A 23014-nucleotide genomic window follows, 5' to 3' on the forward strand; every position below is an offset into this window, starting at 1 on the left:
ACTAAACTACATCGGTTATATAATAAAGAATCTCGGTTGGTTTAAAAGGCGCGCTCGACTTGTTATAATGAATAGAACAATCAACGCTTGGTAGCTAATATGGTTTACTGCTGCCACCCAAGTCCTTGATTGCCTGGACTATAAAAATTGCATGTAAGGAATTTCAATCCGATAACATTCGACTAGATTCAGTTTTTCACGAAATTTTTCGGCATTTCCCTAGGTTTTCTTTTTTTTCGGCAAAAAAACGAAAGTTCTACAACTTCATTCTTTTTTAATTTCTTCTCCTTTTGCTCCAAAGAACAGGTTTTTCTTTCTTTTCATCAGTGCAAAATGGTGTCAATCTTTTATATAGTGACGCTATAGGGATGAATTAAGGTGGAGTGAGGGAGATTGCATGAATAAAGGAGGTTTGAAAATTAAAAACAATTGTTTATTTTTGATCATTTTTATCATTTACAGGTCACAACATTGTATGTCACATACGTAAAAATACGTATAAATTATATCTAAATTCTAACGAAGCTGCTTTTGATGACGCTTATTTTAATAAATAAAATTGTAATGCAACAAATTAATACTTCGGAATGAATCGAAATATTTTATAACTCTTTTTAATTTTTAAAATTAATATTACGGAAGTAATGTACTTACAATTTGTTGTATAACAAAATTGGCAGTATTCAAGTGCAATAATAGGAATTTGTAGCCAGTCTTTTGAAGAGAGAAATGATGGATTTTTGAAAAATTCTTAGTACAGCACCTTGTATTTTTATGTACATTGGAATAGTTTGAGATATTTCGAGTAAGGCAGTAGGTGCTTTACGATATTTAAATATAGTACACGTATCATTCATCCAGATAAACAGGTGGAAACAACCATGTTTAAATTCCATGTGCATTTGTACACTATCGCCATGGCATTTTAATCATAGACTAATCAGCATTATTATCATCACATTTTTACGTCGCAAGTTTCATCATTATGTATAAAATTATGTAAATCATGAAAGCACGTCATAAAAAAAATTATCAAACTTAGTCTTTTTACACAGCGTCGCTTGCAGTAAAAGCTCAGCCAAGTTAAGTGTTTTCTCTTAATTAAGTACTGAAAACGAAGAGTTGTTCTTAAAAACACGGCGTCGAGAAATACAAGAAACACGAGAGAAAGCAAAAAATAGACTTATGTGTGTATAAATTTTAAATCACTAGAAGCGCGGACTGTACAGAGTTTCGAATTTTCTAGCGCAGCAATAGCTGCATGCGTCTAAAGTAGTATATTATAGACTACGCGATATTTACAGTGAATGGCCAACGTGCAGCTCGGAACGAACGAAAGGGCAGTTGGTCAGACGGAGGTTTGCGTGACCCCGCCGGTCGCGAGCCAAGCCCGGCCGTTGCTCTTTTGCTGGGCGATCTCGAACTCGGAGTCATCGATCTCGCAGAGGTTCGTAGAGAGATCGCTATTACTGTTGTTCGCAGGCCCAAGAAGCGAATTTCTCTCTTCGAAGCTCGTGAGCACCGAGTCGAGTTCCGAGTTGTCACCGAGGCGCTTGCGATGGCAACGGTTGCGCCGCACGCTCGGAAAACCATAAGGCACTACATTGTCATCGTCGTCGTCCTCCTCCTCGTTATCCAGCTCGTCATCGTCGGAGATGAGGTTCCCATGACAATTGCCGTTCAACGGTATCGTCGCCAGGCCCTCGTTCTCCGTATCTGTGTGAATGTTGTAGTGAGGTAGGTAGGAGTTGGGGTGTCGAAGGTAGCTCTCGGAGCTCTTGTACTTGTACTCGGCCTCGCCACCGCTGTCCAGCGGGTTAAGTGGCTGGCTCTCGGAGAGGCAGTGCTGTTGCTGCTGTTTGTGCGATAGGAAGTGGTCGGACAGATCAGTGCCGCACTCCGAGTCGCCGACGTACTCTGACTCCTGATCCTCGTTGAGGGTCTCGATGTCACGCGTCGGGTCTACGGGACCTTGCACTTTTGACGAAAAAAAAAAAAATAAATTCATCCATCGGAAATATATTTCTTCTAGGAGTGATAAAATTTGTACTCACGCAGAGGCATCTGATGAGAGTTGGACTCGTTACTCTCGTTACTGTGAAAACTGGAAGAATCGGGCACTTCGCTCCCCGGTACTTCCGTAATGTTGGGCAGGGGATTTTGACTCGGTCGGACCCAATCTGAGCAATCCCAGTGGTAACCTGAAAACGTTGCAGACAACAAATGTACTGAAAAACGCTTCGCGACCGCGCGACAGCTCGTCTAATTCCAAACAACGCGACTGGAGAATACATATGTTGGAAATCGAAGCTGTCGGGCTGTGTATGTGTACAATCAAGTGTGAAATCAAATGAGTTAGGCCGAACGAAAAACTTACCACCGACGATACGAGGATCGTCCTCGATCGAGGAAAGCGAGGCTATCGAGGTGCCACCCCCGTGTGTAGCCGAGGTCGCTCGGCGTATCGGATTCAGTAAAAGTCCTCCAGTGGTCGGTTCCGGTACCACTGGGCTAGCTCGTTTCAGGTCTGTTTCAAATGGTTAATTAATTATATGTCATATTGTCAACTTGTCGTAGACAAATGTGAATAAAGATCAAACGAAATTGCAGTTTATTCTCAACAAAATTACACTAATAAATACAACAAAATAGCTACAAATACGGTATACGGTGCAAAAGAAAAAGAAAACTTGTGATGTGCAAAGTATACGCAAAAAATAGCGCAAAATCGATGAGGAGTGGTTATTATGTACGTTTATAGACGGTAGGACGGATATAGAGGGACGGGTCGCTGACTTACCATTTTTGATTTTGTTGGAGTCGCTGATGAACGAGGCGAGATGCATCTGCTCCTGCCAGCTGGGCTTTTCGATGGGCACGAGGTCCACGTTGAGGGGATTGCCGGCGTTGGCGCTCGTCGGCATCGTGCAACCCGGTGGCGGGACGGGCGTGCTGCGGTTCAAGTTGCGCAAGTAATCCGGTGGGAAATTCTCGAGCTCGTCTCCGGCGCTGCCGTAGCTGCGCAAGGTGTCGAGGTTGTTCAGGGCCACGGCCGCGCTACTACTGCAGCCCAGCAGTACCTGCTCGTTGTTGGTCAACGGGGTGTAGGATACGGGACGGGGAGGACACTGGGGAGGACATTCTCTCTGCAAAGAAACAAAAATCAACTCGCTATGTCAACCATACAGCCAGCCAGAACAAGCGGAGCGGTTTGGACTAATTGATAAGTATATAATCGTAACGAGCAAACGCAATCGAGCAAAAATAAAACGGTAAGAGGAGGGACATTACTTATGGACATATTATGTGTAAAGACGTACCTGCACGACCTCGAGATTGCTGAGTTTGGAGCTGCGCTTGTACTCGTGCTCGTTCGCGGGTCTGGCCGAATTCAGGACGATCTGCTTCCTGGTCTCGTTGTTGATGTTGTTGGCTTCTCTCGTGCGCGACCTCTTGCCGCGAATGCTCCGGAACGCGACAAACAGCACGATGAGGAAGAGGTTGGCCAGGACGGCGAGCCCGATCCACATGAGCTGCTCCCAGGTGACGCGCAGATGACTGGTTATGAGGGCCGTGCTGTAGCCAGCGGGATTGGCGCAGTCCAATCCGGTCATTGCGGGTGGACAGACGCAGTGGTAGGAGCCGGGCTCGTTCACGCAAGTGCCGCCGTTCGAGCAGGGGCTCTTTTCGCACTCGTCCACGTCGAGTTCGCAGTGCTCACCCGCGAAGCCCTGGCACTTGCAAAGAGGACCACTGTCGCCTTCCTCGCAGACGCCTGCGTGGAGACAGGGATTCGGGTTGCAGTACCTGCCGAACTCGCAGCGCTTGCCCGAGAGACCGGTCACGCACTCGCAAGCAAACTCTCCGGGTTCGCGGAGCACCCGACACCGGCCACCGTAGAGGCAAGGCGAGGAAGCGCAGGGATCGGTATCTATCTCGCAGCTCGGACCCCGGAACCGTGTGTGGCACTGGCACTCGTAACCGGCGTCTTCGGTCTTGCTCTCGGAGCAGGTGCCACCGTTCTGGCAAGGCTGAGAGCCGCAGGCCCCAGGGGTAGCCAGCACCGCACTGGCCTCGCAACTGAACTGTTTGGTACACAGATTCATGAAGAATAATTTTTTTTTTTTTTTTTTTTTAATTATACATGAATAGAAATGGAAATGAATGTAATCATTAGATATGTACCTCCACGTTTGCAAAGCGCTTCAAGACTACTAGGCCGCTGGCAGAGCCACTCATGTGTAGAGGTACGGATACCCGACCGATGAGAACGTCGTCCATACATCCAATGAAGCCGCGCTGCACGTCCTCAAAGCCGATGATCGAGGGGTGCTGGCGTACCTCAGCACCCAGATACAGTTCGTCCGACTGGAGGCTGAGGATGCCGCTGGTGCCAGGCGCGGAGCCATGGGCCACGTGCCTGCCGTCGATCTTCAGGCTGGCACTGTTCCCCTCGCGCTCGAGCTTGATCTCGTGCCACTGTCCGTCGCTCACGTAAAAGGTGTTGACGCGCACGATACCCTCACCACTGCCCAAGTCAAACTGTAAAACGACATATAAAATACATGGAGGCATTTTAATGAGGTTCACAAAACTTTATGCGCGTGCAACGAAACGACTTACCCGATATTGCACCGCCCCGTTGACGATCTCGAGGACGTTGTAGTCGACCTTACCCGCGGCGTACATGAGGCTGCCACTGGGCTGGAGGCTGCGGATGCGTAGCGACAGACTCAGCCGGTCCTCGATGGTCTGGCGCACGAGGGTCTTGTCGATGCGGTAGCGCGCGTAACTCTTGCCGCTAAAGGAAACCGGGTAGAGCGGAATGTAACAGGACTCGTCGTGGCAGCGTGAGATATCAATGTCGCAGGCCTGACCGCCAAAGCCTCCAGGGCACTGGCACGAGTAGCCCTGTAGCGATGAATCAGGTACGCAGACCTTGAACACGGGACAGGGACTGCGAGCGCACTCGTTCACGACTATTTCGCAATGCGAGCCGGCGTAGCCTTCCTTGCAGCTGCAGTCGGTGCGGTGTCGATGCTTGGGTGTCACGAAGCTCACCGCGTCGGCCACGATGGGCTGGATCTGTCGTGGCTCGAGGACAATCCTGTCGTGACACTCGCCGTAGACGCAGTAGCTCTTGCTGCACTTTTTTCTCACGATTTCCTCGACAACGAGCTTTGTCGAGGCCTCGAGCTCATCGATGCGCTGATTGAGCGCCTCCCGAATGCTCTCGGAGCCGTAAAACTCGCTCGGGCTGGTTGACTTCCTCACCGCAAAGAGCACGTCGAGATCGCTGTGTACTACGGTCGTCGCCTGTCTGACGGGACGAGTCTTGATGACGTTGTTCATCTCGGAATCCGTCGACGGTTGCACACTGAGCACGGCCACGTCCTTAATTCGGCAGTTCATGGCGTTGCGTACCTTCATAACAAAAAACAAGTTAATGAAAAAATGTCGAATAAATTAATTAATCAATTTTACCACAAGGTTTCATTGTTTACCGTGCGTACGAATCCTTTTCGATGCTTCATGATGAAATCTTCCGCGGAGACCTCGCGAAAGCGCACAATCACCGAGTTCTCTAGCATGACGTCTGTGATTAGTTCCACGCTCACCTTGACGATCGAGTACGAGGTAAACTTGCAGTCGGTGACGCTGACATTGACGCGGTACTCGCCCACGTCGAGACCCGGCATCGCGAACAACGTGCCGTTTCTCTTGTCTATCTTGAAGAGCTCGTTGTTGGGGCGGGTCGGAGACGTTGGCACCAGGCCGTATGTAAGCGTGTCGTAGTGGTCCTTGTCAGAGGCGTGTACTTTGCCAATCGGGCCTCCCGGGTACTCATCCATGTACGAATTAATGTTGATCTCCGAAAGGCTGATGACGGGCGGGTATTGGGACTCTTCGATTATCTGAACGAGCACCCAAGTATCGGAGAAGAGAGGCGGGCTGCCGTTGTCGAAAACGCGGATGCTCAGTAGGTACTTGTCTTTGAAACGGTTGCTGAATTTGGTAGCGGTGCGCAGGGTGCCGTCCTGTTCAAGTCGAAAGGCATTGCCCTCGTTGCCCGAGCGAAAGTCAAAGGCGTAAGGCCCAGCGTTCGGATCCACGTCCGCGTCCGTAACGTTGAGGCGGAGCACGACAAAGCCCTGGGGCTTGTCCTCCTGAACCACGGCCGTGTAGTTGCTCTTCGAGAAGAGAGGCGGGTTGTCGTTGGCGTCTAGAATTTCGACGTTGACGATCACGTAGTTCGACAAGGTGGGAATGCCATTGTCACGGGCGTGCACCTCCAGGGCGTAGCTAGCCATTTTCTCGCGGTCCAGTTCCCCGAGCACTGTGATCTCACCGGTGGCAGAGTTTATCGCAAACTGCTTCTGGCGGTCACCCCGCTCGATCGAGTAGTTGACTTGGCCGTTTTCGTTGCTGTCCAGATCGTTTGCCAATACCTACGAACAACGAAAAAATGTTGTCACCCGAACCACTGAAAAGTATTACGCGTCATCGATATTGAAATACAACAAGTAAACCGACCTGCACAACCTTCTCTCCGACGCCAGCGTCTTCTCTTACAGTAGCTCGGTACGACGACTGGCTGAACATGGGTGGATTGTCGTTGCTGTCTAAAATGGTAACATTAACGTTGGCGTGATTCGTCAGGGGTGGAGTTCCGCCGTCTATGGCTTGTATGGTCAGAAAGTAATCCTTTGCTCTCTCGTAATCAAGTTGATCGGCAATCGAAACGATCCCAGTGTTTTTGTCGATCTGGAATTTCTTGTGCTCGTTCCCACCGACGATAGAGTAGTACACGTCCGCGTTGACTCCCGTGTCCTTGGAAGTAGCCAGAACTCGAATGACTTGGGTGCCCACGGGATCGACCTCGGGCACTCGAGCAAAGTAGTACTTGGAGGTGAACTCTGGTGGATTGTCATTGATGTCCTGAACGTTGATTATCAAGTAGGTCGTGTTTTGCAGCTGAGGCGTGCCCTGATCCAATGCCTGGATGCTGACGTTGTACATTGCTTTGGTTTCGCGATCAAGAGGTTTGGCCAGCGTCACTATACCGCTGTCGGAGGCTATGACGAAGTGATCGTTGGCCGAATCGAGGAACTCGTACCGTATCTTGCGATTGATGCCCACGTCGTCGTCCGTCGCGTGAACCTTGGTTACGAGAGTACCGATCTCGACGTCCTCGGGCAGCATCGCGCTGTAAAACGACATGCTGAACCGTGGCGCGTTGTCGTTGAGATCCGAGACCAGAATTTCGAGCTGCGAGGAGCACTCCCAGGCAGGCTTGTTGCGATCTTGCACGTGAGCCGTGAGCACGTACTTTGCTTGGCTCTCGCGGTCGAGTTGGCCAGCGGTCTTGAGCACCCCGGTTTCCTTGTCCAGCGAAAATTTGTCGTTGTTCTCGCCGGTGAGGTAGAAGCGCAGTTTCGCGTTCGGCTCGCTGTCGTAGTCGGTCGCGAGAACGGTAAGAACGTAGCTACCTGGATGGGCGCCTTCGGACAGCACTTCCCTGTATCGGTATCGCAGACAGTAGGGTGGATTGTCATTGACGTCCATCACTTGGATCGTGACGAGAGTCTGAAAGACAAATTTCCCGTCGGTCCCGACAACCGTCAGATCGTATTGATCGATGGTCTCGCGATCCAAAGCCTTGGCTACGTATATCTGCCCGGTGGAGCGAATCGCAAACTGTGAGCGCGGATTACCAGCTGTTATGTAAAAGTCAAGCGGCGTTTCGAGGTCGACGTCCTTGTCAACGGTCGTGAGTTCGAGTACGACTGTCCCGGGTAGGGCGTCTTCTTTGACGCTCGTGTGGTAATTTGCGCTCAGGAACGCGGACGGATGATCGTTGTAGTCCTTCAACTTGATCAGCACGGTGGTACGGGCAAAGTGGCGCGGATTTCCGTTGTCCGTCGCTACGACCTGGAGTTTGTACTCTGACTGTTTTTCCTTGTCCAGTTGCACCAAATTCGAGATCCAGCCCGTGTAAGGATCGACCGTGAACACATTGGCCAGTTCTCCGACGTCCGAGCCGAGCGAGTAACGAACTTCCCCGTTGCTGCCCAAGTCGTTGTCGTGGGCAATGACCTTCAGAATTGACGTGCTATCGTCGATGTTCTCGGCCACGGCGATGCTGTAGGGGTTGCTCTCGAACTTGGGCGCGTGATCGTTTTCGTCCGACACTTGGAGGCTTATTTCAGCCAGTGCAGTCAGAGGCGGGCTCGAGTCCGTCTCGGCCAACACACCTACCAGATAACTCTGCTTCGTCTCTCGATCCAAACCCGCCGAAAGGTAAACACGACAGGTTTTGGGATCGACGGCGAATGGGAAATTGTCGCCCGTTGAAATCAGACGACACGTGACCGTACTATTGGCGCTCGTTATCGTCTTCAAGAGTGTGACAGTTGTTCCGACCGCGGATGCCTCCGACACGAAAAATTTGTCCTCGTTGCGCTGAAAGATTTGATTAAACTACATTGACTGAAGAACTGACGATGAGTTATCTCAACGGTAATAGATTCAACGTACCTCAAAAAGCGGCGGCACGTCCTCGGAGCCCATCACGAATACATTTACAGGCACGTCAACGTGATGTGGCATCGAGCCCTTGTCCTGTGCTCGCACAAACAGCTGAAACATCTGGTTCTCTGCGCAAAAAACGTCATGGTTTACGTTGAGAAGTTTTATAAAAAAAAATCATGATAAATCGTTGGGATTGTATTTTAATTTTTGCTCACCAAATTGTTGGGCGCTCTCCTTGAGAACGAGTGCTCCGGTACTGGGATTGATGCCAAAGATGCTCTTGTTCTTGGAGGCCGGGGACTCGAATATGGAGTACTCGATTCTCGCATTGTCACCCTCGTCAATGTCCTGAGCCTTCAGCCTCATAATGACGGCATCGACGCTCAGGTTCGCGTGAATGCAGGCCTTGTACTCGCTGAGTAGAAACTGAGGTACATTGTCGTTTTCGTCGGCAACTCTGACGCGCAGCATCTGGAAGCCAGACTTGCCCCCGGCGTCGCTAGCCATAATCGGCAGCTCGTACAGCCTCTGGCGCTCGCGATCCAGCGGTCGACGCGTCACGACCTGGCCGCTCTCTGGATCCACGTGAAAGAGCTCGGCCATGAGTTCCGAAGCAATGGAGTAGTGGATCGTCCCGTACTCGCCAAAGTCCCGATCTTCGGCTCGCACTGTGGTCACTAGACGCCCAGCCAACTGGTTCTCCGGCACCGACGCCTCGAGCAGCGGCAGCTGGAATGCGGGCGCGTGCCGGTTCGCCGGCAAGATATCTATCTTGAGACGCGCGTAGCTCGTGTAAACGCCGTCGCTGACCGACACGTTGAGCGAGGCCGAGTGGCCCACCGCGAAGCTCTGCATGTTGACGAGGCTGAGCTTGCCCGTGCGTGGCTCGACGGCGTAGGTCTGCTGGTCGTTACCGGCGACGATGCTGTACATCAACCTACCGGCGTCAAGCTGTAAACAAAAAAAAAAAAAAAAAAAAAACACGTTGGAAAATATTTAATAACCAGTTGAGTGCACGAGTTGTAGGCTAAATTGTAAGCCCACCTCGTCGGGGTCGGAAGCTGCCAGGGCCGCGACAAACTGGCCCCGAACGGCCTCCTCGGAGAGCCGGCAGGCGTAGGATGGCTGCTCGAAGATGGGCGCGTTGTCGTTGACGTCGAGGACGCTCAGCCAAACGTGGGCCGTGCTCGACAGAGCCGGCACGCCTCGATCCGTGGCTACGAGGGTAAAGTGGTGGGATGGCGCAGCCTCGTGGTCCAGGGAGCGTTTGAGATACAGGACTCCCTCGTCCGGCTCGAGGTGAAAGATCTCGTGGGCATCCTCCTCTCCAGAGTCGTTTTCCCCAGTGCTGTTGGCGATGGAGTAGCGCACCCGGGCGTTCAGGCCTGTGTCGTTGTCGCGGACGTTCAGCCGCAGCAGCTCCGTGCCGAAGAGCGCTGCCTCCGAGACGGATATGTTGTACGAGTCCTGGCCGAATTCGGGCGGGCAATCGTTCACGTCCTGCACGAGGATCGAGACGAGGACCTCCGCGTAGACGCCCGAGACGCTGTCCGTCGCGCGTACCGTCAGCTCGTATTGTTTCTTGCGCTCGTAGTCCAGCTCGTCCACCACGTAGATCACACCTGCGCACAGGGAGAACGCATATATTTTTGGTTGTCTACTTTTAACGCGCGTCTTCTGGTTACGTGTATTTTATGTCTTCAAGTGAGCACTTTGGCGTGATTCGGAAAATGTTATTCGAAAAGCAGATTGTCCATTTTTTCAATAATATTTTCCGTTGACGTGTGATCGAAGAAAAAATTTAGTACACACAAAGCAGTATAGAACAAAGAGCAAACACAAACACATTTTTCTGAGATACATGTAAGCCTCGCGTTTCGCAAACTAAAACGAACGATAGTACTCTTTGTCTCGCAAGACACGAATCGATTGCATACACTTTCTATTTGTTTATATGCAAAATCTCAAATGTCAAGAATTTTTTTATCGTCCCAAAAACGTGCGGAAATGAAATGCGAGCAAGTCGAAAATAATGAGGTGAAATTGCGATTCGGCATTGCTCTTATGAGGGTGAACAAAAAAAAAAATAATAGCGTGACTGTAACAAGCACAGAGTTTTATAACTATGGCATTATGTGAGTGGTTTTTTTTTTTTTTTTTGTGCAAATACAGCCGATGCTTTAGCATAATGGTTGTGAAAATAAGTGTGCAAAAAAAAAAAACTATTTCCCCTACACGTAGAGGATTTTTTCTTCCAACGTCGAAAGACATTCATGCAGTATGTAATATAAATCTCTCGCTAATTGTCAGAGTTTTTCAATCATAGAAAGCTCGTGTTTTACTTACACAAAATTTCTATGCAATTCTTATTTTCAATCTAATAAATACGTTTATAAAAAGAAAAAAAATTACAGAAACGTTTGATAAATAATAAACAACAAGTGTCATGCGCAAAATAGAAAAATGTAGCAACGCTATAGCATGAGAGTGTGTGTATACAGCAACACAATAGACCGATAAAGGTGTTTTCTTCTTTTATACTCACAGGGACCATTGTTACTGTCGAGGGCTGCCGAACGAGAAAATACAAAAAATCAGAGATGAAATTTAAATTTGCCTTTTTTTTTTTTTTTTTTTTATCGAAAGAGCGCTTAGCTATCCGTTACTTGTTGCGAACGAACGTAAACGCCCAACCGATGAATCTAACATAACTAAATTGTTTGTTTGTTTTTTCTCAATAATCGTGTATTTAAAGTTACGTATGTGCTGCTTATTCTTTTTTTTTTTTTTTTTCTTTTTCAAGTAAAAACGTAAAGGCTTATCTCACCTGTGTTGAAGTCTAGAGCAAATTCTTCAAAGTCGTTGCCCTTGGGGATGCTGTAGATGAGTTTTCGATTCAAAGGCGATTGAGCTTGTATCGAGAGAGCTAGTGGCGAATGAATCTCAATGTTTTCAGGAACACTATCCGTATAAAATTGCTTATCAAAAATTGGCATGGAACGGTCAATGACCTTGATGTTGACGGGCACTTCCACCGAACATGGACTTATTCCTTTTCAAAAAAAAATAAAAAAAAAATAAAAAAATAGTCTTTTATCCTTACACTCAACGAACGCAATCAAAAATGATGGAAACGTACCTCCGTCGTACGCGGCTATGGTCAATTGATATTCCCGATTGTGACCCTCGAGATTTTGCTTCAGCGATATTTCTCCCGATTTCCGGGACACCTTGAAAAGCTCGCCGTTACCCTTTTTCAGCTCGTACCTGACTTCCCCGTTATCCCCGCTATCCAAATCAACTGCATGCACCTGTCGCAAATGACGCGTGTACTTACAAATTTTCCCAACCAATTTTTATAGTAAAGTGCAATGCTTACCTTGATGATAACGTCGCTTTTTTGCGCGTCAACGGAAGCGACCGCGTAGTAGGGCAAGTTAACAAATATGGGACAATTATCATTAATATCCAAAACCGTGACGTTGACTATGACGTGAGCAACTCTTTGCTTAGGCACTTGGCTCTTGGCCTCGACGATCAGCTCGTACTTGTCGCTAGTTTCGCGATCGAATCGATTCCCCGTTGTACTGACGGCTCCGGAAGTCGGTCCGATGACAAACATGTCGGTGGGATTGAGTATCGTGAAGACGACGTGCTCGTTCAGACTGGTCCCCAGCACGTTGAGAACCGCGACAGTCGTGATTTTCGTGGAATTTTCGACGACGGTACCTTCGTACACGTCTTTTTGGAAGGCAAGGCCCGAACTCTCCGACTTTTCGACCACGACGTTGACCTGGGCGATACTCGAGTACTCGCCATCGGACGCCCTCACGTGAAGCACGTACTCGCTCCTCATGTCGCTGGGATTGTTGATCGTCACTGCCCCGGTCCGAGAATCGATGCTGAAGGCGTGGTTCTGGTTCCCGTCAATGATGTCGTACCTGAAAAATCAACGGAGGGTCGAACAAAGGAGTCCCTCACCAGTCATCGATGACAAGAGCTACTCGATACCTCAAGATCGGTTGGCCGGAGAGGGTAGCCGTAGCGGCGGCCGTGGCACTGGTGGTGTCGGGATCCACGGCCTCAAGCTTAACAACAGCCACGTTTTTCCAGGTGGGCAGCAGCACCGTCACGTTGTAGCTCGACTGGACGAACTTTGGCGGACAATCATTGACGTCGCCCACGCTGATCACGACCCTCGCGGTGCTCTCCGAGGAGAGGCTCGGCTTGCCCAGGTCCGAAACCCTCACGTGGAACTCAAACTCGGGCGTGACCTCGTGATCGAGCAGCATCACGGTGCGAATGGCCCCCGTGCTCGAGTCTATGTGGAAGAACTTGCGCGGAAGCTCCTCCACGATCTCGTAGTCCAGCAGAGCGTTCAGTCCCGAGTCCGCGTCCTCCGCTTTGATCACCAGAGGCGCGCTCGAACTGTTGGCACCAAAGACCAAGGAACCTACTCCAGCGGCCTCGCTCACCTGTATAATCGAGAGGGAAAAAAGAAGTGAGTCCAAACCAACATACCACAAGTACAAATTGATGGTTCTCGACTCACCTGGCCAGCGTAGACGGCCTGGAGGAAGGTCGGCGCGTTGTCGTTGCGGTCGAGCACGTGGACGACGAGGCTCGAGGTGGCGACCGCCCCGGCCATGCTTGTCGCCGAAATCGTGAGATTGTACATGCGCTGCTGCTCGTAATCCAGCCGCTCTTGGGTGCTGACCAGGCCACTGCTCGGATTGACGAAGAAGGCGTCGTCGTTGTTGCCCGCGACGATCTCAAAGTGGAGGGAGGACGTCGAGCGCGCCTCGACGTGTCTTACCGAGCTGCCCGGATCCTCGTTCTCAAAGATCTCCGCCGACAGTTCCGAGCGGAGGAAGCGCGGCGGCGCGTTGTCCGCCATCGTCACCATCACGTGCACCGGCACGCTACTCCCCAGAGCCGGTTTGCCGTGGTCCTGGGCCCGCACGATCAGTATGTACTCCGAGGCCGTGGCGAGGTCCAGCTCGCGGGCCACCCGCACAATGCCGAGCTCGGGCTCGATCGAGAAAACGCTGCCGACGTTGCCCGAGCTCAGGGAGTAACTGACCCGGGCGTTCTCCCCGCGGTCCCGGTCCACCGCGACCAGCTGGACCACCGCCGCGCCCACGGGCGAGCTTTCGTACACCTTGGCCTGGACGAGCTCGCTCGCGAAACTCGGCGCGTGGTCGTTGTGGTCGTGGACGCGGACGATGACCCGGGCGTAGTTCCGTTTGGGTGGGGTGCCCTGGTCGCGCACCATGACCGTGAGAACGTGCGTCTCGATGGTCTCGCGGTCCAGGGGCTCGTTGAGACCGAGGCTGCCGGTCAGCCCGTCCACGTGGAAGACGCGCAAACTCGCGGGACTCTGAGCGTTGTGGAGGGAGAAGAAGAGGCGCTCGTCCTCGTCGCGGTCGCGCGCCTCCAGCTGGAGGATGGGCTCGCCCCGGCCGACGAGGTTCTCCGAGACCTCGAGCCGGTAGACGGGTTTGCTGAACTCGGGCCGCTGGTCGTTTACGTCGATCACCCGGACGAGGAGGGTGGCGCGCGCCTCGTTGACCCCGTCGCTCGCCGCGATCGTCAGGTTGTACGAGCTCTGGGCCTCCCAGTCGAGCTGCCGGGCCAGCAGCACGTTGCCGCTGTCCCTGCCGACGATGAACTCGTCCCGCGGATCCCCGTCTATACGCCAGCAACCATTACACCGGTACTTTTCTTCTCTCCATGTAATTATCGTAGAGGGGGCTGGGGTATCGATGGACTTACCTATGATGTCGTACCAGAGGCTGTCGTTGTCCTTGTCGGTGGCCTGCACGAGGGCGACGAGGAAGCCGACGCTGTCGCTCTCGGTGACCACGACGCTCTGGGTGGGGCTCTTGAAGACGGGCGCGTGGGCCGATTCCTTGGGCGTCTCGACCACCTGTACCGATATTCGCGCCTGGTGGCTGCGCACCGGCTCACCCCCGTCCGCGGCCCGGATCTGTCGAGTTGACGTTTCATCGTTGCGTCAATCGGTATATGTATATAGCCGCGTGATTTTGACGCGAGGAACAATCATTACAACTTACGATCATGTCGAATTCCTGGCCGGCCTCGAATTCCCGCTGCGAGTAAACCATTCCCGTGTCCGGGTGGATTTTGAACTTGCCCTTGCCCTTGCCGCTTTTTATGCTGTACTGGATTTTCCCGTTATTTCCCGTATCAGCGTCGTGGGCCAATACCTACCACACAACAGCGACGATACATTTTTCGTGTACCCAACAAACAACGCACACACTAAGGGGTGGGGGGGGTGTGACCCACCGTATGTACGTATTATTTTAATTACATTATTAATCAAGATAACCGTGCATGTATATAAGTATTGCGTGAAATCAAGTTTATACGTAAGAGTAAAACTTTACTCGTCCACTGATTAATGAGTACAGGGTTAATTGGTTAATCGATGACGAGCATAAGTATCGACTCTCGACAGAGGTGTGTATAGGCATACACTAATGTTAAGTGTAATATATTACAATGTGTACAGCTATCGCGGTTTTTCCGTGCACGAGGAAACTCCGCGGGTAAAGAATAAAACATTACAGCGTTGCGGGTCATGCCGAGCAAATAAATTAAAAAAAAACGAGTGCTGGATCGAAGCGCATGCGATTCCGAAGCTCGTGGTGCACCCCACCTCGATTAAATGCTCCCCGAAACAAACTCACGAAAATCGAAGGGCCAAAGGGACTCTTGGAAAACGTATAGGCGAGCAAACGTTATAATGTGCATGGTCGATTTGAGCGCCGCATGCACGGGCGCGCAAAGGGAAGGGAGAGGACGGTTGTATGGATTCGCGAGGAAAAGAGAGAGGGGGGAGGAAGGAAGGAAGGTGGATTGTCTGTTGGAAGCGAGTCCGTTTGCTCGGCGCGCACCGAAAAAGCTGCAGCCCCGATCAAAGGCTCCGCGGGTCTAATCGAGCGAAGGGGGAGGCTGCTTCTGCGGCTGACGGCAGCCGGGGCTCCGAGGCACCCGAGCGCATCGGCAATTGTGGCGGCCTGCTCCGACCGCATTGGGTTGAAATTTTTTCAAGTGTACAATACGTATGGAAATAATCTCCGTGGGATTCGCTCGAAAGATACAACGGAGCTAAAGTCCCATCCATCGTGCGTGGGTCATTGAAGCTTTTTGTTACACGCGGCGTTAATATCTACATGTACGTGCACATTGTGTGTGGTGTCGTCAAGCTCGTGCGTGGGCTATATATGTATTATACGTGCGTGCAAACTATAAAAATCGGTAGGTCACAATATTACAAATAAGTAGTAGGAAGGCATGCGGGTAGAGGCAAGAGTGGGACCTTACCCTGAAGATGCGCTCCCCCGACAGGTCGTCGGGGCTAAAGGTCTCCCAAGTCCCGTTCTCAAGCAACGCGTCCGTAAATACGTCGGACTCGCGCGATTTTTCTCGTCCCGACTTCTGCTCACGACCATTGGACGGGGACAGTAACAATCAACGACAACCAAAACAAACACAAGCACACGCTCTGTTTTAGATATATGTATGTATATATTTATGTACATCATGGGGTTACTTTATTATGCTTTGCTTTCTTTTAGGCACGACCAACTGCAGACATCAGTCACCAAACGAATTAAATCACTATTTTCATTTGGTGATGCCTGATTTTTATTGCTCGTGCCTCGTAATGTTTCATTTTTTATTTCTTATCGCGTCCTGCAAAAAAAAAAAAAAAAGCTCTCAAGTGTAACACTCGGCAATTCATACACTACACAGTATTATGCAATGTATATTGTACACTCAAGGAAAAAAAAAAAAAAAAAACGCATAGGGGAAGCTTTTTACAGACAACAGTCCTCGAAAGCAGTTTGCAATTATCAACGGATGACGCAAAATTTTTTTGTTTCGAGGACCATTATGGAAGCACGGCTCGCGTGAAAAGTGAACAAAATTTACTGTTAAATCCAACACCTGAAAAATGTATTCCACCGGCAGCGAATGAATGTACAGTTAAGAGTCGAACAAACAACAATACGTGTGTAAGCACACACCAGTAGTTTTTTGTTGCAGCGAAAAAAAAAGAGGAAATAAAAAAAAAAAAAAAAAAAAAAAGGATTCTTTACCACGGCGGGATATACTACAAATACACGTAGTACACACGCTGTCTATCTCGATGCACACACATGAATGTGTATACAGAATGTCAAGGATACATAGTATTCACTGTACGTGGTACGTAGGAAAGATTGACCTGTGGCTGGTTGGCATGAAATATAAAGGAGCGCGCGCGTGTGCACGTATAAAAGTTAAAAGTTTGCTATCAGACCGGACAATCAAAGGGAGGAGGAGGAGGAGGGAACGGTCCGAGTAGTTGAGGTAGATACCAGATAGTCAGTCGAGCCGCTGCAGGTATATATGTATATATATGTGTGTACGTGAAAATACACCTTCGTTTGCAGACGTAACTTTATATTACATACACACGTATGAATGTAGGTACATCGAGATTCGTCGTAGGTTGGTGGTACATATATACATATTGTACGCTTTTATACGACACGGGGCATCGGTATGGGTGTATGTACATCGGTAGAGTAAATTGTACGTAGCTCGGGGGGTGAAAACGTACCTGGAAAAGCGGCTTGTCGGGACTCGGCAAAGCTGGAATTTGGACGATGTAGAACTTCTCCTCGAACACGGGGCTGTGGTCGTTGACGTCCTCAACTTGGACGACGACGCGCGTCATCGAGGACAGGGCTGGCCTCCCGTCGTCCTTCACCGTCACCTGCAAGTTACACAAAGCACGACCCAAAGTTACACCACACGCGTATAGGCAACATCTATATATATTTAACTCATCATCATGCTCTCCCTTTTAATGTTTTACCCTTTAGTTCCGAGCTCTCCCACATGTATTCATTGTATATACCATACCTCCTAGACTCTCTCGGCGAGTCGCCCTACGTGACCGCGATTTTATCTTTCGCGACTTTTTCAATTGATTTACACGTACACGCGGTGCGATGAAAAGGAACAAAGGAGGATGCGCGCGGGTGGAACACTTTTAATTTTGAATAATTCCGCACAGGTGGCTCCGTTTTTTAGCGGAAAAAAAAAATGGCCAATTGAATTATCCAACTTTTCCCTTTTTTTGCGCGATCCTCTGCTTTCTTTCCCCCCCCCCCACCCTCGATTTATATTCGCGTGCGGCTCTCCGATCGATAAATCGATGCGAGCCCCGATGAATATTAAAAAGTCTGTTTCTCCGTTGTTATTAAAAGCTCGGCTCTCGGGACAATTGTTTCGGCAAAAATGATAAACATGTATGGACTGCACCGGCGCGATAAATCTCAATGACTAATTGGTTCAACCAAAATGTTAATAACGAATTTCCGGGACGTCGAGGCTGCAGGAGCTGAATTAATAACATGCAGCGGAAAGGGGGTAAGGAAGTTTACAGGGGCGCGGAAAGGGTCGGCTTTCCACGTCGAAATTTAGTTTATGGGCGCGCAGGTGCCACCGATCAAACCGATCGCCCCCCAAAGTCGACGTATTAAACGAGCGCGTCTCTCTCCGTGGCACTACTTGCAAAACACCGGTGCCCATTTTTCCGACGAGGCACCTCTTTTTCGTTTGCACACCCCCAGAGTTTTTACGCGAAATTAATAAATGTCTTTTTTTTTTTTTTTTTAATTTCCACGCCACCGAGTGGTTTTTGCGTTAAATAAAGATGGATCGCGCCGACGCGTGGCGGCTGAAAAAAAAAAAACAAACGAGAAAAAATGGCCCTCGCGGTTGTTATTACTCGTTTCGTAAGATTTTTGACGAACGACACTGCCCGCGATTTTTCAGTGCTCCGCCGTACCACGCGCCAATATTCCGTTCCAGCATGCACAGCTTGATCCGGGGCACCGTTGCACTTTGGATTAGAGCCCGAGGGGAGAAACTCCCCGGAAAGTTTGCGCAACGAGATTGTTGATGCAAAACTTGATCTCGTACTTCCCCCACTCTTATACAACACATATATACCCATCGAGCAAACAATATATTAAACTATCGTTAACTTTGGATTTCGAAGAAATTTTCAATATTACGCGAAATCTCCATCATCGAGGAATTTCGTTTTTCCTTCGTTTTTCCTCCCCTGCGTACTGTGGGTATACAAGTAGGAGCAGATACAGGAACTCGGACAGCGTCCTGCGGAGGAGAAGAAAGGAGGAGGACGAGGTTATTAATGGGGCTTCATTTTTAGCAGCCCCCAACTCTGCACCTCTCGAGAGGGTGTGAAAAAGCTTTTCATCAGCAAGACGAATCCGAGTCGAGGTAAGAACGACGTGCTTCAGCCGTACTTTACGTGGGTGGAGGTAAAAAACAAAGCACGACCCCATCAGTCACGGTATTAAACCGCTACGTATAACGTGGCCGATTAATCCTCGAAATTTTCATCCCAGGTATATATACATGCGGCTTTTTTTTTTTTTTTTTTTTTTCAACTATTTTCACGATTTGTAAAAAAAAATGGAAAAACTCGTGAATAAACCACACCCCCTATAAGTATACGTACGGGAAGTAGAGTGTAAAAGCCAAAACGCTGGTGAACACACGAAGCGTCGAAAGAGCGGCTCGATTGATCCGAGATTTTTGGGCGCGGTTGCCTTGTACGTATACAGACGGAAAATGAGCCAGCGAATATATATATATATATGCACACGAGAGGCGAGCACACGCCACGGGAATTCATACGTACACGCGGTAGAGTAAATTGCAGGATAAAATTTTCCTCGGCCCGCGAGTCCGAGGGTATAATACATCAAGGGGTGGGAGAGATAATGATGGGCTTGCAATATTTCAAGCGCCGCAATAGCTCGCAAACTCGTTTATCGATCCAAAGTAAAATCCCCTTGGAATCCAAAGACCGTGTGCTGCACGTAGAGGAGGAACAGCCGCGAGAAAAAAAAAAAAAAAAAAAAAAAAATGAGCCTCCTTTATGCACGTGAAATATGTATGAAAACCCAACGCGATGCCGACTGATGGAGGAGGACTGCCAAAGGGTGAGATAAGGAAAAGAAGAAAAAAAAAAAAAAAACATCAAAGGGCTTCGCGGTGCGTGTATACGACTTTGGTAGCTCTCGTACGTCACCGAGAGTCCCGGGAGAGCCAGTGGTAAAGAGCTTTCGCGACCTATACTGCAAATTCAGTTAAACGTTAGTGGCGACTGACCACTACCGAGACCCACTGCTCTTTCTCACCAACTCCCAAACTGTATTATACCATCGCTGTGTGGCTTTGGACAAATACGTGTACGATATCCCACCGCGAAGCTCTTCCTCCCGAAAACTCTACCATGCAGCACGTCCAAAAAAAAAAAGACACGCTTCCTCCCGATGTTTATAGTCCGAGGCCTCGATGAGTTATTGGTCATAGCTGGAGGTACATTATAGGAAAAACCTCCTCGACACTTTTAACAAATGTACGTAAATACCATACGCACGTGGATGCTCTTTAGGGAGTCGCGTCCGTTCTTTTGATCACGTTTCCCAAGGTATACATACACGCCCTCCCCCCCGGGGGGGGATTAATCGAGTCGGGCCAACTACAGGAGGATGCACTTGTCGGGACGAATTTTCCAAAGTTTTAGCGCCGGCCCGAAAATTTCTTACTCGCTTCCAGACGGGTGTTATTTAATTGCCAAGATAAACGAGCCCCGACCTTGTGTACCCGGTGTCCGTACAAACAGTGACGATACGAGGAAAAGGAAGAACTCGCGGGGTACAGGAAAAGGCTCTTGCGTTTATTATACGAGGAGGGGGGGGGGCAGGGAAATGAAAAAGAAAGGGGGAGGTGAAGAGAAGTATAGGCGTACACCACCAGCATAGTTGTAACGGAAGAGATGAAAGGCCGGGGAGTCGGAGGAACGAGAGCCCGGGGTCCGCGGAGGAGGGAGGACCGACTCCGTTTAACTCGGTTAGAAAGACAAACAAGCCTTAACCACCCGTTTCGGTGACTCAAAGCGGAACTAACGAGATTTCGTCGACGCAACGGCGCTACACACACGTAGAACCTCCTCTCCCTCCACTCGGCGACGTCTCAATCGCACACTTTTGACGCTCGACCATCCTTTTCTTTGTCCTCACGTGGAGCCACTGCACTTTTCACATGGGCTTGTTAGCCGTGATTTATATTTCAAGCTCCTCTTCGTAAAAATTTAATTTCAAGGCCACCGAAGCGCGCCCAACTTCGGTGATGCGTGGGGGAGGAGAAAATGTATTACGAGCTGTAAAACTTGGCGTCTCTCCTATTCTTTGCGAGCGATCTTTGTGGAAAACGGGGGGGGGGGGGGGGAAACGAGGACGAGCTACACACGCGACGATGAGGGCAATGAATGTATATTCGGATGGTTATCGCTCGACGGGGGTTGTCTCAACCGAGGCTCGAGGCTTTGCTTTGAGGTCGGGATCGCGGACAGCAAACAGGCTTTTCCCAATCTTATACTCCCCGAGAGAGGGGGGGAAGCCCCTATCTTTCTCTCTTGGAAAAGTCTATGCATACGTATGAGCTTTTGCGAATGGGGGAAAATGTATACATATATATATACATGCGCGCAGTCTTCTTTGCCTATATTACATATGGAGCGGCCTTCGATTAGAAATCAAATTGATGTTGCATATGTCGATGTACTTGGGTGCGTATGCTTGATGTACTCTCATCATTTTCAGGCACGATTTTTACACATTTTTCAACAGAAGCAAAAAATGGGATACGTTTTGTGTATAGGGTCTGCGTAGGTTTTACATGTAAATGGGTGGTAAAAGCCGATCCAATTATTTTTCGTTTTCATGAGTAATGGTCAAACGAAAGCGCAGATTGTTTGACCTGTGCTTGTCCAAGGATTTTTAAATTGTGCTAATTTTACAAATTATTTTGGCAAAAAATTTTGCTTTTTTCATTGTAATGTATAAAGTAAAACAACGACACGAGCTCAACAATTAAATGTTGAATATTTACATTTTTTGGAGTTTTTGTGTAAATAACATATTGGTATAATCAGATTTGATGTTATATGATTAAATACTAATTTTTTATGACTTGAAGCTTCAAAAGTAAGTAAAATAAATTTAAAAAATCCCTTTAGGCCCAGTATTTTTTATGAAACATGTAATAACCCGATGCTCATGCAACGGATTAAGTGTTATTTCCGCGCCAACTGTCGCGAAACTGTTTAGATTAAAATTTTAATCGCCACTACGACGGGTTAAGTATATATTATACTCCCTCTCTTTGGCGCAAAGTCGGGATGGAAGTGCTCGAAAATTTGGGGCGCCATTAAAGATGGATCGATTAAATTTCCGCGATAACTCGAGCTCGCGAAATAATTGAGGGGCGGGGGAAACAATTTTTCACAGCACATTACACTTGTATACATATATACAAGGACGCGGAGCAACGAAGAGGAAAACAAAAAAAAATCAACATTGCGTTATTTTGTTTAATTGAATAGCCTCCGCGCATACACACGTACAAAAATTGGTCGAACGATGAAAGGAAAATGGAGAGGATCGAGTATTAAATGTCCGAAAACAATTAAAAAACGAAACGAATTAATTGGCCGTGATTTGGTGTGCACGCGCATTGGCGTACAATATCCATGCACGAAAATAAATAAAACGAGGGCAAAGGGCGAGGGTACGTAATTGAAAACTAAAAGGTCGCTTTGTCAAATTTTTTACCTCATTTTTACCGGGTTTTCGGTGTAAAGCGAGAGAGAGAGAGAGAGATAAAAAAGAAACGGTGGAAGGGGAGTAACTGAAAGATGAAAAATGTTGCGCGATGTATGGATAAAAAGGGCTCGTAGAAGCGCCCGAGGGCGGGGGGGGGAGAGAGAGTAAATAGAAAAGAGTGTCCTTTAAAAGGCAGTGTGTATTTACTTTTAGCGGGTGGGCCGCCCACGGGCAAGTGGATGGCTTTTAAGAGCGGTATATAGGTAGAAGGAGAAAAGAAGGATGTTTTTGGCGGTGGCGCACACGGAAGGGGTGGGAGCAAGTGCGGAAAATAGGTTTAAGGAAATTAATAAAGCACAGCGGGGCTTTCGAAAATGGCCACTGGGGAAGCACGAAGGAATAACCACCGATGCAATATTACCCTGTAACGGTCGGGCGGTAATTTTTACCTCAAACAAGCTTACCTCGAGTATGTGCTCCGCTTGGTTTTCCCGGTCCAGCATCCGGGCGCTCGTCGTTATCAACCCTGAAAGCAAACAAAATCTTTATTCGTTCTCGGTCGTCTCAAGAGCTGAGCCCTGTGCAAGCACAGCCTCTGTAACTCCACCCCGAGAGGGGCAAAGGGAGGGGGATATATAATAGATTATACTTGTGGACATTTGCTATTATTATTATACGATTTACAAGAGGCAGCTAAAATTGTTAAAGGGGCCATTATGTGTATATCACACGTGTACACATATACCGTGCCATTA

General features: G+C 49.0%; 1 protein-coding gene across 1 annotated transcript in view; it reads right to left on the reverse strand.

The window, feature by feature from the left end:
- Positions 1 to 457: 457 nt before the first annotated feature.
- The window catches only part of kug (FAT atypical cadherin kugelei), a 113464-nt gene continuing 90907 nt past the window's right edge, over positions 458 to 23014 (reverse strand). Inside the window, exons 8-30 of the mRNA XM_014355057.2 lie at positions 22724 to 22785; positions 17171 to 17326; positions 15886 to 15999; positions 14610 to 14762; positions 14308 to 14521; positions 13085 to 14223; positions 12544 to 13007; positions 11912 to 12473; positions 11672 to 11843; positions 11360 to 11584; positions 11078 to 11101; positions 9577 to 10154; positions 8748 to 9483; positions 8539 to 8657; positions 6535 to 8463; positions 5505 to 6449; positions 4624 to 5424; positions 4186 to 4542; positions 3321 to 4085; positions 2801 to 3146; positions 2378 to 2527; positions 2055 to 2201; positions 458 to 1977 (exon numbers count right to left, since the gene is read on the reverse strand). Of these exons, the coding sequence (XP_014210543.2) occupies positions 1349 to 1977; positions 2055 to 2201; positions 2378 to 2527; positions 2801 to 3146; positions 3321 to 4085; positions 4186 to 4542; positions 4624 to 5424; positions 5505 to 6449; positions 6535 to 8463; positions 8539 to 8657; positions 8748 to 9483; positions 9577 to 10154; positions 11078 to 11101; positions 11360 to 11584; positions 11672 to 11843; positions 11912 to 12473; positions 12544 to 13007; positions 13085 to 14223; positions 14308 to 14521; positions 14610 to 14762; positions 15886 to 15999; positions 17171 to 17326; positions 22724 to 22785 (10787 nt within the window). The 3' untranslated portion in view covers positions 458 to 1348. The remainder of the gene's footprint in view (positions 1978 to 2054; positions 2202 to 2377; positions 2528 to 2800; positions 3147 to 3320; positions 4086 to 4185; positions 4543 to 4623; positions 5425 to 5504; positions 6450 to 6534; positions 8464 to 8538; positions 8658 to 8747; positions 9484 to 9576; positions 10155 to 11077; positions 11102 to 11359; positions 11585 to 11671; positions 11844 to 11911; positions 12474 to 12543; positions 13008 to 13084; positions 14224 to 14307; positions 14522 to 14609; positions 14763 to 15885; positions 16000 to 17170; positions 17327 to 22723; positions 22786 to 23014) is intronic.

Source organism: Copidosoma floridanum, unplaced genomic scaffold, assembly GCF_036245765.1.
Source record: "Copidosoma floridanum isolate Cflo_tuat_1 unplaced genomic scaffold, Cflo_Japanese_pri ptg000006l, whole genome shotgun sequence".
Taxonomy (NCBI): domain Eukaryota; kingdom Metazoa; phylum Arthropoda; class Insecta; order Hymenoptera; family Encyrtidae; genus Copidosoma; species Copidosoma floridanum.